The sequence below is a fragment of the Cylas formicarius genome, unplaced genomic scaffold (genome assembly GCF_029955315.1).
Source record: "Cylas formicarius isolate icCylForm1 unplaced genomic scaffold, icCylForm1.1 PGA_scaffold_7__23_contigs__length_41026272, whole genome shotgun sequence".
Classification (NCBI taxonomy): domain Eukaryota; kingdom Metazoa; phylum Arthropoda; class Insecta; order Coleoptera; family Brentidae; genus Cylas; species Cylas formicarius.
Genome location: NW_026844352.1, coordinates 5,811,376 through 5,826,289, shown reverse-complemented (window position 1 = coordinate 5,826,289; position 14,914 = coordinate 5,811,376). Strand labels below are relative to the sequence as shown.

At 35.1% G+C, this 14,914-nt stretch overlaps 1 protein-coding gene across 4 annotated transcripts in view; it reads right to left on the bottom strand.

Annotated features, from left to right (window-relative positions):
- The window catches only part of LOC132704564 (vascular endothelial growth factor receptor 1), a 78,857-nt gene that overhangs the window by 40,466 nt on the left and 23,477 nt on the right, over positions 1-14,914 (bottom strand). For 2 of the 4 annotated variants that reach the window (XM_060674635.1, XM_060674636.1), the window contains exon 5: positions 10,798-11,002. The exons of 1 other annotated variant lie outside the window; for it this stretch is intronic. In XM_060674635.1, coding sequence (XP_060530618.1) covers positions 10,798-11,002 — 205 coding nt within the window. Of the gene's footprint in view, positions 1-5,342; positions 5,479-10,797; positions 11,003-14,914 lie in introns of all 4 variants that reach the window. One more of the 4 variants, XM_060674638.1, reaches the window with a different exon arrangement.

Genomic DNA, 14,914 nt, shown 5'->3' with positions numbered 1-14,914 from the left:
GAGATATTAGTCAACAAGGAGAAGCAGCGCTTATCTACGTGATGGTTAGCAATGAGAACTGTCTCTGTTTTTTACAGAAGCGAATAATTATAATAAGAATAAATTCTTCAGGATGTCCCACGAGTGTATCGAAATTATTTTCAAATATGACACGTGAATATGGAGCAAAGTACATATATCAATTTTTTTCTTATAGAACCCCTATATAGTTATTTGAACATATGAATTGAAAAAAATGTTGTACAGCGTGTGTCAAGTAAATAATATATATATATATATATATATATATATATATATATATATATATATATATATATATATATATATATATATATATATATATATATATATATATATATATATATATATATATATATATATATATATATATATATATATATATTTAATAGAACACACTATATTTAAATTTGAAATTTTTTAACTGTTTCTTTATTAATCCACTATTTAAATTAAAAAAAAAACTACTAATGTTTTCGTATTTCTTATATTGTTACCTTTTCTGAAAGAAACCCAAAACTTTTATTAAGTATGTCAGATTTTTAACACTTTTCGGCTGATCTTAATTTTTCTAGTGTCTAAGACTAAGAAATTTTTACCTATTAACTGAGTATATCAATTCATAAAACGATTATTTAAAAATTTTGGAACTCCTTGATGGTTTGGATCTCAATGTTATCAACTTCCTGAAGAAGTTACGATAATCATTCATTAAAGTGTTTTTGGTTTTGCCCTTCTCGAACAGATCATCTGTTAATCAACTAATTAATTGTAAATTAATTTCCAGTCAAAATCGGATTTTTCGCAACTTATTGGACTGAAATCTGGATTAAACTCGCAGATATTAAATTAAAAACCCTTTTTGATTTGGATTTTCTTCTCGATTTCAAATACATTCCAGTCGAATTGGGCTTTTCCGAGACCCGTGCCAAAATGGGCATCTTCGGCCTATATTGTTGCAAAGACATCAACAAAACAGCATATATCAACTTAAATCAGCTTTTTAGCAACCTACTGAACCGAAATCTACATTAAACCTCCAGATATTTTTTGTTTTTTTGTTTGATTTAAAACAAGTTCCAGTCAAAATGTCCTTTTCCTAGACATATTCTTACTAAAACGACATCGAAATTGCAGAATCAGCTTAAAACCGCATCTTCTGTCGCCGCAGATATTAGCCTAAAACCTCACTTCCTAGCCCAAATAGCTGGTTTTTCTTGGCGATTTCGATTAGATTCTGGTCAAAAACGGCTTTTCCGAGACATATCGCAACTAAAAAGTTGCAGTTATCAGCTTAAATCCTGTGTTTATGTGTCGTGTCAATATCGATCAAGTTAGATCGAATAAGATTTTTCAGAAAAAATAATATGTGCCATTTAAAAAATTCGCGATTTTTCAATTTAAAATGATCCAAATGACACTCTGTATCATCTAATTCAAAGCCCGTTGCACATATCTTAGACGTCAACTGACGTCAAATGACGCTAATAGCAAATATCAATTTCAATTTCAAGTCACACTTTTTTGAGCCGCCCTGTACAATTTTCGGATATCTTTTAAAACCATTGAGGCAATGAATTCCACGGTTGACTCACCATGCCCAAAATCTGTTTAGAGTTAATAGTAAAATTCAAATACGGATTCGAAATAAATTCTTTTGCAACCCACATTGATGGGACATCCTGTACACATAGCTTGGTCGCCAACTTTTTTAACCGTTTGTGGGTGTGCCGAAGCACCACAGAGACACATTGTCTAAAGCGAAAGTTAACTTAGTTAATGAAGAAGAGTCAGAAATTTTACCATCATCATCATCATAGACAGGCTGTTCGGAAATTGAGTTCGGAATCTTGGAGGGAAGAGTCAACGTGCTAAAATAATGGTAGTAAGTTATGTATAGCTTGCAAAGATCATTTTTTTAATTTTAGTTTTGTCGCAGTGACTGATCGAGTAAAAGTTATCGTCATAAAATAAAAGTGTTTTAAAAATCTGTCACCAGAGGGCACTTGACCTAGAACATATTTTTTAAAATTTTTAAATTATGTAAATGTGTTCTGAATAAAATGCGTCTGTATAAGTACGTAGGACATTTGAAGCTTATAATTTTATTAAAAAAGCAAGCAGAATGTAATTCTCTCCTCCTCCCCATACTAAGCCGCCCTGTTTCAAAGAGTTTGTGTGAAATTGGCTGCTACTTCCTTATTCCATGAATAAGTCTAAGACATGAATTTTGAATTAACTGAATTTTTCTTTTATCAGAATTGTTTAAACAATTTGTGTAAACAACTCACAGTAATTGTAATTACTATATATATGTTTTATTCTGTTCTTCGACAACAACTATTTATATGAGTGGTAAATCTAAGAGAACCATCATATATTAGGCCAAGATTACGCACAGTCTCCTTTATGGGCAATACCGTATCCCCGATTTCAACCCTTATATTGTCCTTTGCACTGTCAATATCTAATTTACGTCCTAGTAATAATAAGCAACATTTCTGGGGTTTAAGGAGGGAGTGCTTTACGTACAATTCTTTCAGTGCATTCAGCTCCCTACTCAATATTACACAGCTCTCCCCGACGCTCCCCCTACTAAACGAGAGATACACCTGCGTATCGTCAGCGTAAAATTGCGCTGGACACTTTTTAGTGCCTTTGGACGACCCGATGTATAGGCAGCATAGAGCAGCGGGGAAATAATTGAACACCTCGAAGGAGGTCCAGTGGTTCTGTTAATACAGATCCGATTCTGACACACTGGGACCTACTTGACAAAAAGTTAGAAAAAAAATTATCGATGTATAACTAAGGCGGACGTAGTGCAGAGTTGTCAGAAGCAATTTATGATCTATCATGTCAAATGCTTTCGAGAAATCCAATAAAGCCAGCACCGTGAGATTACCCTCGTCAATATATGGTCTGTTACATTTGCCAAGGCTATAGCGCAACTATGAATTTTTCTGAAGCCTGATTGACTTTCAGGAAGAATGTTGTTATTTTCAATATGATCGAATAATTGGATCTTTTTGCATTTCTCCACTATCTTCTGACAAGCACGGTAAAATACTAATTGGGGGTAAATCTTTGTAACTTTTGGGGTTGCAAATTTTGGGCCATGGCAGCAGCGCAGTAGCATTGTGTTTTTTTCGGCGAGCGTCATTAAACCTCTTCGTTCGGCAAGCTACCCCTTTAAGGCATTGTTCTTTAGGTTAAGAATTTTTACAATAATTACGGGGGACATCTGGAGATCAAAACCTGAGCTATTAATGCGCGACATCTCTCGTAGATTGGTCAAAATATTTTTTTGGGTTGATTGGGAATCTGAAAATGTGCAATTTCAAAATGTCCCCCGGTGGACGGGGGATGCAGAAGTTAGGAATAGATACTACTAATGGCGATACTAGACTTCTTTTCCAGCATTCGGGAAAGACTGAGTTTACTTTGAATGGACAGCAAAGCTGTAAAGCCATTATTCCAATACCGTCAGCACCCTACGCTCTGAACTTCATTGCTGTAAGTAATAATATTGAGTTTCTGAATTTCATTAATTTCCTTAAACGTTAAAATAGATGTTAAGTTTTCAGAAATGTCTTGACTATATAAGTTCAGAAGTTCATCACTAGTGGGTAATCGAACATCCACACTATTTACAAAAAAGTTATTGAGCTCGTCCGGATTGCTGAGTCTTTTAGGAAGTTCGACCTTTGGCTTAAAGTTACAGACTTCAAACTTTCTTAAATTATTCCAAATATTAGTGTTATGTTGAAATTGAGATTCAAAAAAAGCTTTTTTTCCAAAGACTTTTATAATAGTCCCAGTGCTGAGGGGTTCCGGTTTTCTTGTAGTTTTCTTCCTGGTTGCAATTAAATACCGAATGTTATCAGTTATCCACGGTTCATTCCGTCTCATAAAATCGGGCCCTCCTCAATCGATCATATAAATCTAATAGCGAAACAATCCTATGATTAAAAAAACTTACTTTATCATTTATATTTTCTAAATCAAAAATGTTGCCAGTGTTCTTAAATGTCAATTTGTTCACTGACGAGGCTGCATTCAGTCGTGAAGGCATTGTAAATTTTCGATATATGCATCAGTGGAACATTGAAAACTCACACGGAAAAATCAAAAGAAAACATCAACAGCGGTTTTCTTTAAACGTATGACCTCATTTCTATATCGGATCGCTTAATGGCGAAATGTATTTGTAATTTCTCCAAGAGGAATTAGCACCTTTGCTGGAAGACTCGAGACATAACATGTGGTTAATGCAATATGGTCCTTCACCCCATTTTACATTGGCAGTACGAAGGTACTTAAATCAGGTATTACAAGATAGACGGATAAGTCGGGCGGACCTCTAGCATGGCCACCTCGCTCACCAGACCTTAATCCGACGGACTTCTCGTTTTAGAGGCACTTAAAGTGTATGAAACACCTAGATTCCAATGTTCTACCACAAAAAATAATAAATGGTTTTGAAGTCATTAGGTTAAGTGTATTTTTTAGTGTTCGACAGCATTTCTTAAAATCTATAAGAAAATGTGCAGAAATGAACGGAGGGCATTTTGGAAATGAATTTAATTAGCCTTGTATGCTGATTAATTCAAGATTATTATTAATAATTTCTTATTTTCGAAAATGTTAAATGTATTTATGTTACTTAAATTTAACATGTTATTGCATTGACTTATGCCATTTTTTCACTTTTTTTAATTTGTAGCATGCTGTTTTGAAAAACTCAGTTAATCATGCTGGCCTCCATTTTCACTTGCGTTTCCGTAACGGAAATGCATATTGCGATATCCATTATAACCTTTCTGTTAATTACAAGTGCGGACCGAGAATAAAAAGTCGATTTGTGGCAAAAGAGTAACAATTTTTGAGGATTTGTGATTCTGCTCAAGGCAATCGATTCTGATTTGCAATGCCAGTCTAAATAAATAAAATACAGGGAAAATAAAAAGAAGGTTCAAGGTAAAGTGCCCTCTAGTAACAGATTCCTGAAACACTTTTACTAAATCAGGGCTGTGTGTTATATACCAGCTTTCCTTCAAGGTTCCGAACTTAATTTCCGAATACCCCGTATTTGGTTAGTGCATAAATACAGCAAAAGCGTTAAATTAGACATGCACTAAGTAGTAAGGAAGACATCGGCCTCCGACGCTCAACATTGGACACAGCACACGTACCATTGAAACAGTGACAGAAAACAGTGCAAAAACGCAACGATCAGAAGGATCATCGCGAAAGAAAAGAAATGGTGAAGGTGTAACAATACAGAGTGAATCCACCACCGTTCGTCAAAGATTCTTACTTACAAGTTACGTCTACAAAAAAATCTAAGTCAAACTCGCGATCGGATCGAGTGAATCTACAAATATACTGATCCGCTACGCTAAGACCCGTTACTCGAAACGTATATCCAGTTTTTGGGTCGAATGTTGCGCTTTCGATCTGCAAACAGGCAAAAAAAACGCATCGATGAATGCAAATGAAAATAATAAAGTAACGCGCATGATAATAAGATTGCTTTCGAAAAATCGTCGCTGGGCGGGGCAAGTTCGCAGCACCTAGAGCGAAACATCTTTTTATTACATAAGGAAAGAGCTTCGCGGTTTCGTGTGGTAAAGGAACGCATTGTTTTTCTATCGTGCTCCTGCGGACCACTATGGAACTTTCGCAAAATCGATGTAATTTAATTGTGGGTGCACCCTGTATAAAATATCCTTCACGTCTCCTCCAACGTCAAAGTTACAGCAAACATCGGTAAATATTAAAATCTGCGCAACGCGGTTTACGATACTGTTCAAATAAAATTATCTCATCTTTAACGAATTTCCATTTATCGCCAATAATTTACCCACAAAAACGGAAATTTTTGGGATATTTTTGATTTTTTGTCCACACACCCTGTATATGATTCAATCATTGTTCGAAGTAGAGGTTATAGCCTTGGATTCTCTACGCTTCCTGGTTCAAGAATTTTTTGAAAATAGTAAATGGTTTTCGAGAAAATAAGTTTTTCTGAAACCATGCAGTGCGCCATAATAATCAGTGACATCATCGCATCTTAGCAGCCCCCGAAATAACTATTTCAATATGTATTTTTTCAAATATCCCGAGCAGCGTATGTGATAGGCGAAAACCGCAAATACAAAAATTGTAGCTCTTTATGCGGCCTATAACACCGTTTGAACCAATTAGCTATATTTTTACGATTTTTGATTTACGGCTAATAATAACAAAATAAATATTATTGCACTGGATCTGCGTCTGCCGGTTAAACAATCTGCAAATCGGATTAACGATTATGAAGGTAAATATGTTTTTCTGGAAGCTAAAATTACCAAAAAAAAAAAAAAAAATTCAAACATTTTTAAAAAATACTTGGTAACATTTTCTACCATTTAAATGTGGACACGGACTTTTACTTCCATCTTAAATTTGAAGTTGTTATCTGCAAATTTAGGACAATTAACACATTTAGCACGAAATATCGGGAATACCCTGTACAATAGGTGAAAACCTTAAATACAAAAGTTTTTGCTGTCTATGCGGTCTATATTATAATATAAAACAACGTGAGATCTTAATCATCGTCTTTCAGTTATAACCAATTTTCAATAATAGGGGGACCCATTTTTCAGTTTTTTGAATTTGCGGCGCACCTTATATATTTTTGAAAAGTTGTCAAGATAAAAATTTTATAGAGCCGTATCTTCTGCTTTTTCTGGTTCAAGAATTTTTTTGGTCTGGCAAACAGTTTTTGAAAAATGATGTTTTTTGTAGACCCTTGCACACGCGACTTTTTATTTTTTAGAATACTTCCCGGCCCCCCAGCCCCCCCCATTTTCATTAGGTTGGGCCAAACCTGCATATATGTACCAAATATGAAGTCGATTGCTTCAAATTTAGGACCCTTATCGTTTTTCATACCAAGGTCCAAAAAACAGTCGAAAATTGCGAAAAAAAGATGGATATCGGCGTCGCATCAGGGCCATTTATTATATGCTTTATGCCTTGTGGAGGGTTAAAAAGGATGCAAATTTTAACTTTGTAGCTCCAAAAGTTATTCAGGAAAAACCAAAAGGCGAGAACGGAAAACGGACAAACAGACAAAATAAAAAAAAAATCAACGGTGATCATTTCTGTACTAACGGCGATACCATGGGACCTACCGTTACGGAGATATAAATTTTTTTTAAGAGCCCAGATACTTTCGAAAAATTCATTGATTTTCGAAAGTAACAAGATTGATTTCGAAAAATCGTGACAGTGCGAATGGTCTTTTCCGTACCATGCACTACGTAGCCTACAAAGTCACTACGCAACTTCATATTTTTTATTTTTTATTTTGTCCTATAGAGACGCATGGTTTTTCAATCGTGCTCCTGCGGACCACTATGGAACTTTCGCAAAATAGATGTAATTCTATTGTACATACACTCTGTATAAAGCGTCCTTCAAGTATCAATGAACTTCAAACGCACGCCAAATTTTGACAAATATAAAAAAATGTACAAGTGATAATGATTTTTTTTAAGTAACTCGCGCACCCCTGTATGACAGACGAAATCTGAAACTCTCTCGAAACAGTTTACGACACTGTTTAAACAATATTATCCCATGTTTTATAGGTTTTCATTTAGGGCTAATAATTTCTCCACGAAAACGGCAATTTTAAGAGTCTTTTGGACTTTTTGACACACTCTGTACATAATTGGAAAAATTCCGGAAATAAGGTTATAGTCCTGAATCTCACGCGTTTCCTGGTCCAAGATTTTTTCCAATGGAGTAAATGGTTTTTGAGGAAATACTTTTTTCTGAACATATGTAGTACGCCGTAATAGCCAATGACGTAATCGTCATCGTCTAGAATGAGTTGGAGGAATAGTGATTTTCCTATGCATTTTTTCAAATATCTCGACGAGTGTAGTCATATTTTCTACAAATTTTGATTTACGGGTAATAATTTACTCTGGATAACAACAATTTTCAGGGTCATTTATATTTTTGTCCATCATTGAAAAACTCTGTATGTAATCGAAAAAATGCTTGAAATAAAAGTAACATTACTGAATATTGCACGTCTGCTGGTTAAAGAATGTTGCCGATAGGGTTAATAGTTTTTGGGAAAATATTTTTTTTCTGGACAGCAAAGTAACCCAAAAAAAAGTTTTTAAAAAGCAATTTAAATGTGGGTGTGGACCTTTACCTCTGTGATTAATTTGAAGTCTATAGCTGTAAATTTAAGACGCTGCTACTGCGAATACCGGACACACCCTGTACATTATTGAAAATTCTTAAGAGTAAAGAATAGCATTGGATCTGGCGGATCTTCTGCAGGAAGATTTTTTTCGATAGCGTTAATGGTTTTCGAGAAATGATTTTTTTCCTAGACTCTTATTAACATGGTTTTTATTTTTTTTTAAATACTTCTAGGCCCACAGCCCCCCTAATTTCAATAGATTCCGTCAGGGGACTAAACACTCTTCGCTTGAAAATTTGAAGTCGATAGCTTCAAATTCCGGACACTTATCGCGTTTCATAGCGATGTACGAGAACCAACGGAAAATGGCGAAAAAAAGATGGACGCCAAGGTCTGATCGCGGTCATTTCTTGTGGGATTATGTGTCCCGTGGTTTGTTTCAAAAGAGCAAAATTTCAGCTCCCTCGCTCAAACCGTTCGGAAGATATTCGCGTTTTTATGGAGCGTCGATAGAGAACAGAGAATAGAGAGCAGAAAACGGAGAACAGACAAAAAATGAAAACGTTTTTTTTTTTTTTCAACGCTGATTCCATCTCTACCAACGGCGACGCTGTACGAGATGTCAGTTTTGTTGCCAAGCGCGTATATTTTCGAAACATTCAATATGCAACTTTCGCAAAATTAACGACATTTTATTATGCGCAAACGCTGTATAAAGTGCCTTTCATGGCCGCCGAAATTCAAAATCGTTTAAAACTTTGGTAATTAAAAAGAATTGTCCCAGTAATAGCGATTTACAATAATATTTTTATTTGAAATATCTCGCGCACCCTGTATAATAGACAAGAACAGTAAATCAGAAAATTGTAGCACTCGACGCAGTTTGCGATACTGCTTAAGCCAAATTATCTTATCTTTCTACGTTTTTCATTTACGGCCAATAATTTACCCATGAAAATTTGCAGGCATTTTTAGATTTTTTGCCCACAAAAAAACATATAATTTATAATATTTATAAATTTTTATAATTTATAAGTATTCGAAGTAGAGATTATAGCCCTAAATCTCCCACGTGTCCTTATCCATGAATTTTTCCAATAGGGTAAATGGTTTTCGAGAAAATAATTCTTTTCTGAAACTATGCGGTACGCCGTAATAGTGAATGACGTCAGCACGTTTAGACTGAGTGCGAGAAATGGCGATTCGTAAATACAGAAATTGTAGCTCTGGACGTGGTCTATATTTCTGCCTAAACTAATTAGATATGATTTTTACGAATTTTTATTTACTACTAATAATTTACACTTGAAAAAAACAATTACTCTTTTAAATTTTGTTTATAATTGAAAAACTTTGGATATAATCGAAAAATGCTTGAAAGAAAAGTGATAGTAACAGATCTTCCGCGTTTTTTGGTTAAAGAGTTTTGAGTAAATATTTTTCGAGAAAATAATTTTTGTCAGGAAGCCAGAATAACCCAAAAAAAATAAATTCAAAAATTTTTGGCGGGACTTGATTGATCTCGGTTTATACATTTTAGATGTGGGCCTTTAACTTCTATGCTAAATTTAAAGTCGATAGTTCCAAATTTGAGATACCTTTTACATTTTTGAATATAGTACAGAATATCCCGAACACTCTCTACAATATGTGAAATAATTAAATACGAAAGCTTAGCTTTAGATACGCGCTATATGGTCATATGTAAGAAACTGGCAACTAAAACACTGCTTTCTATTTATGGTCAATTATAATTATAAGGAGAACCCAATTTTCAGTATTTTAGAAATTACCGACGCACACTGTACATTTTTAAACAAATCATCAATAATAAAGATTGTCTTCTAGTTCAAGAATTTTTTCGATAGTGTACACCGTTTTTGAGAAACGATTTTTTTCTCGAAACTCTGTGACTGCGGTTTTTAAATTTTTAAAAATACCCAATTTTAGTTTCCCAATGTAAAAAAGAACACATTTTTCCCCAAAGACATGATTTTTGCGCAAAAACAAGGAAAACTTCATTTTTCTTAAAAACTACTCAATGCTATGTAACAGCGAAAAATACTCAAATGAAGCGGATTATTACAGTTTTTATAAATATTCATAGCATTCCATTAAAAAAATAAAGTTTGTTACTGTCCTGGAAAAACTGGACACTCGGTATACGTAAAAATACTTTTAGTAAAATACATACTTAGGGACAAACACATTTTTTTCCGCGGTGTCCTGCTTATTGAGATAAAGTGAGCATCTGAGGTGGACCACCCTGTATATAGATATGGTAAATTGAAATATTAACGATGTACGAATTATTTGTTCCATCAAACCATTTGCGTATACTTTTAACTTTCTCTCAGTGTATGAACCGTGATGTCAGATCCCACTTTGGGAAATTGATACGTTTCGCTTCTCTGAGGTTGTAGTATTCTGTGATTACGTGGACAAAACATCATATGACCCCATTACTTCTGAATATCGAAATATTTACAGAAAATTCGTGTTTGATTAGTACTGTACAGCTTTGGGAAGTTACGAAAGCGTTTCCAACGCGTATAACTGCAAACCTTCGATAGACAGGAATGTCGTGTAACTCTCAACGAAACGCGCTTTGGAAAATTTGCAATCGTATCGTTTGCTATCGCTCAGCACCTTGGTGTCGTTCGTGATAAACCCGTAACGCGGATCAAAGCGATAAAACGTCATAAAATGGCACTCTTCCATGTCCTCGCATTCGTCCATAATCAGTTTCTCCGTTTCAACGACATTCGTCTAGAATTATTTCAAGAGCACCGATTACGACCTAATGGTACGGAGGATACAGTCACGGGGGCCCTATTTTCATTTGCATTGGCAGCGGAGGCTGTTTCGCATCTTGCGACCCGCGTTGCAGCTATAAATTCCCGACGTTTCGGAAGATTTTTAGCTACAACGCGACCAAATGTACACGGAACGAAAAGATTTTCAAATGGTAGATTTTTTTTAATAATAATAATGGATTTTGTCACCCAACAATTCACACCAATTAGAGGATATTACGTAATATTTGGGTCCATTTTAAAAAGAAAACTTCAAAGTTTTCAAAATCTAAAACATATTTTTTTAATATCTGTAATAATCCTTTAAATATTTTAATGACATTTGGCACACTTGCGTAGTCTGTCTTAATCTTCATCGTGGTGACTTTTATTCGCAATTGTCGAATTTACCTGACGGACAAAATTTTTTGTTGTTGTTGTTTGTTTATTTTGAGTGGATATTACCTTGTGATGTTTGTTAAGGAGGGCATTGAGTTTTAATAGATTGACGTTGCAGAATTTTGCGAGGAAATGGTAAGCGAGATAGCGGTGTTGAAAATTGTTCACTTGAATATCTTAGCGGTTTCTATTTATAGATCGCCAGTAGGGGATATTCATCTTTGCTTTCTTTTTTAACTTCATTAATGTTGGAAATAAAGTTGCTTTGCTTGGGGACTTTAATATCCATTTCCAAGAAAATTCACGCTCTCTCATGGCCTTGAAGGTCAAATCGATGTCCCAACCAGGCAGCAAAACTGTTTGGATAACATTTTTATAAATTTTGATTATCAGAGTGGGGTAGATGTGATTCGTGCTCGTTTGTCTGACCACTGTGCAGTAACGTGTAAGATTAATTGCCCAACAAATTCAACTGAAGACATTGAACAAAAATTCAGTACATTTCTTGATATACTCATAAGCGAAATTAACTGTGCTTTTCCCCTCAAGAATAAAATAGTTAAAAATAACAAATTAAATATTGAATGGTATACCCACAAATTACGAGAGATGCGGGATCAGCTAAACTTTCTCCAGGATATCAAAAAACAAAATCATAAATTTCCCGATATCGAAAATATAATAAAATCTCATAGTGCTGCTTAAAGGGCGAAAATAAAATTAAGTAAAAAGTCTGCTAACTCGTTCTACATAAATAAAAGCAACACTTCTAAGGCAGCATGGGAGGTCATCAATAGGAAACGCAAGAGTGGATCAAATTTTCATTCACTGGGTATCACTCCCGACAATTTTAATGAAACGTAGCAAATAAATTAACTTCAAATATTGCTAATACTTACGATCCAACTGACTCTATGATTTCGCATACGGATAAGCGTTTTTCTTTCCGCGAAGTCTCATATATGAGATGAGAGACATCCCGACCAGTTTTAAGTGTAGTGATAGTAAAGACATATGCGATATAAATATCAATATTATCTTAATTATTATTCCATTGACTAAGCTGAAAAACAGGTGTATATCCAAAGGTATTTTTCCCAACCCCTTGAAGTTGTTCAGAGTGATTCCAGTTTTCAAAAAGGGGGATGTAAATGATATAAATAATTATCGTCCAATATCTATTATTCCCACAATCGGTAAAATTATTGAAAAGATTCTATATTCTCAATTAGACTTGTGGAGCGATTAGCAGAGTTCTTGATCAGGTTTTGAAAGCAGAGAGTACTCCGGCACAGACCTGTGCGATCTTTCGAAACCATTTGACTGTGTCTGGCATTCTGTTCCTCTGAGTAAATTGCAGAGGTATGGTGTGGATCCCTCATAGGTTGGATTCCTTCAAAGTTATCTTTTCAACAGGAGGCAGATCATGGTCCTGAATGGAAAATCATCACAAATTAGAGTTGTCGAACATGGAGTACCCCAAGGATCCATTATGGGCCCTCTTCTATTCTTGACTATATACACGATCTCCCTGAGCATGTTGCTGACATAGCTTGTACATTGTTCGCTGATGATACTACCTTTTCTTGTCGAAGTCATTTTGAGGACGACTTGGTGCACAGGATGGAGAGAGCACAGTCCCGGGCTAGTCAGTGGTTTCGTGCTAACAAACTTAACCTCAATGAATCAAAAACACAACAAATTATATTTTCTTTATGCGAGTCAACATTCAACAATCCATTACATGTGAAGTGTCTTGGGGTGCTGCTTGATCCGAAATTGACGTTCGAGCAGCATATTATTGGTCTTTGTGCGAAGCTCTCCAGGGTGGTGTTCTTGTTGCGCGGTTTGGTCGGCGAGGTCTCTCAAAGTATAGTCAGAATGGTATATTTTTCATTCTTTCAGGGATTATTTAGCTACGCAATTTTGGTTAGGGGTCACTTTTGACAGGCGAGCCATCAGGGCGATGACGCAGTTGAATTTTAGGAATGACGTAAGAGCAAAGTTTAAGGATCTTCAAATATTAACTATTGAATGTTATTATATATAATCGGCATTAAAGTATACTAGAAGCAACCAGGATCAGTATCCCCTTCATATTAATGTTTGCCATTTAACTACTCAAGAGTTGCAAAGACTAGAAATTATAACAACTATAATGGACCTAAATTCTTCAATCTATTGCCTCTAAGCGTCAAAGAGCTGCCGGAGAGACGATTCTCTATTAAGGTGAAATCACTTCTGCTGGATTTAATAATGGTTAGCGTTTTCTGTGTTATGTCACGGTGCATTTGTAATTATACATATATGTAGGTTTTGCTCAATGTTTTTGCTGATTTGTGTAAAACCGTACGGTTGTTAACTTCACTAATGGTCTTTTTTAGGAGCACCTCTGTGAATCCATGCCATTCATCGTCATTGGAAAAAAGAAGGTAATTAGCATTATGGAAACAGGCAGCTATATCATTAATAAATATAAGAAAGAATAGCGGCCCTAACTGAGAGCCCTGAAATAACTGGAAAACGCTCCGACAAGCAATTTCCAAGTCTAACTCAATCCACTTCAGAAGTCTACCTGTTATACCTTCCGCCACAGGTTACCAAGCAGCACTGCAGGATTCACCATATCAAATTGACCAAAACATTTTTTTTTTCATTTTTTCTTCTAATAATTACAAACTTGTTTTAGCAGCTTCGCCAAAATTTTGGTAAATTTAATTAAAGCTAGTCAAAAATAAATCTACTTGACGGTTAAAAGCCACAAAAAATAATAAAAAGCTTAAGTGGGTCGCCTTGCCCCCAAAATTTGAAAAGTCTTTTTATATGGGAAAAGTAGACTTTTTCTAACCTATGAATGGAGATAAAAGGTGGTTCAGTCAACAACTTAATGAACCAACCCAATCTTGATGAACCTTTATTAATAGTAATGGACAATGTATCGTATCACTGTGAACTAAGCCAAGACCAAATCAAATTTGGATCAAGGAATATTCCATTTCAGCCAAGTTCATTGAACGAGCAGGAGACGCAAGAAGAATCTTTTAAGAATTGACAAGTTAGCATTGCAATATGGTCATAGAGTTTTGCGGCTTGCGCCTTATCTTTTGATCAGATCATAAACAGTGTTATGATGCCAAAATAGCACTAGAAACACTCGGTCAAGTAAAATAATGATAATACTTCTGATGGAGTATTCAAAACACGTTGGTTTAGGGTTTCATCCGAAAAATGGAAGAACTATTGTAGAGCTAGATCAACCTAGAATCTTTGCAGACAGCAGACAGCGTGAATTATGGTGACGCGTTTTCCTTTATTTGAAGGTGCTTTCGTCTGACTGAGTGGAATCTACCCAAGGTTTGGATCTGGTGTCTAATCTATATCTTTTAATTTCTTGAAAGTAGTTAAATCTGGAAGTCCGTAGTCTATGTGATTCCATTAATAGTTGCCTTTTGTCTATTTTGCGATACTAAAATCCCATTTTACAAAC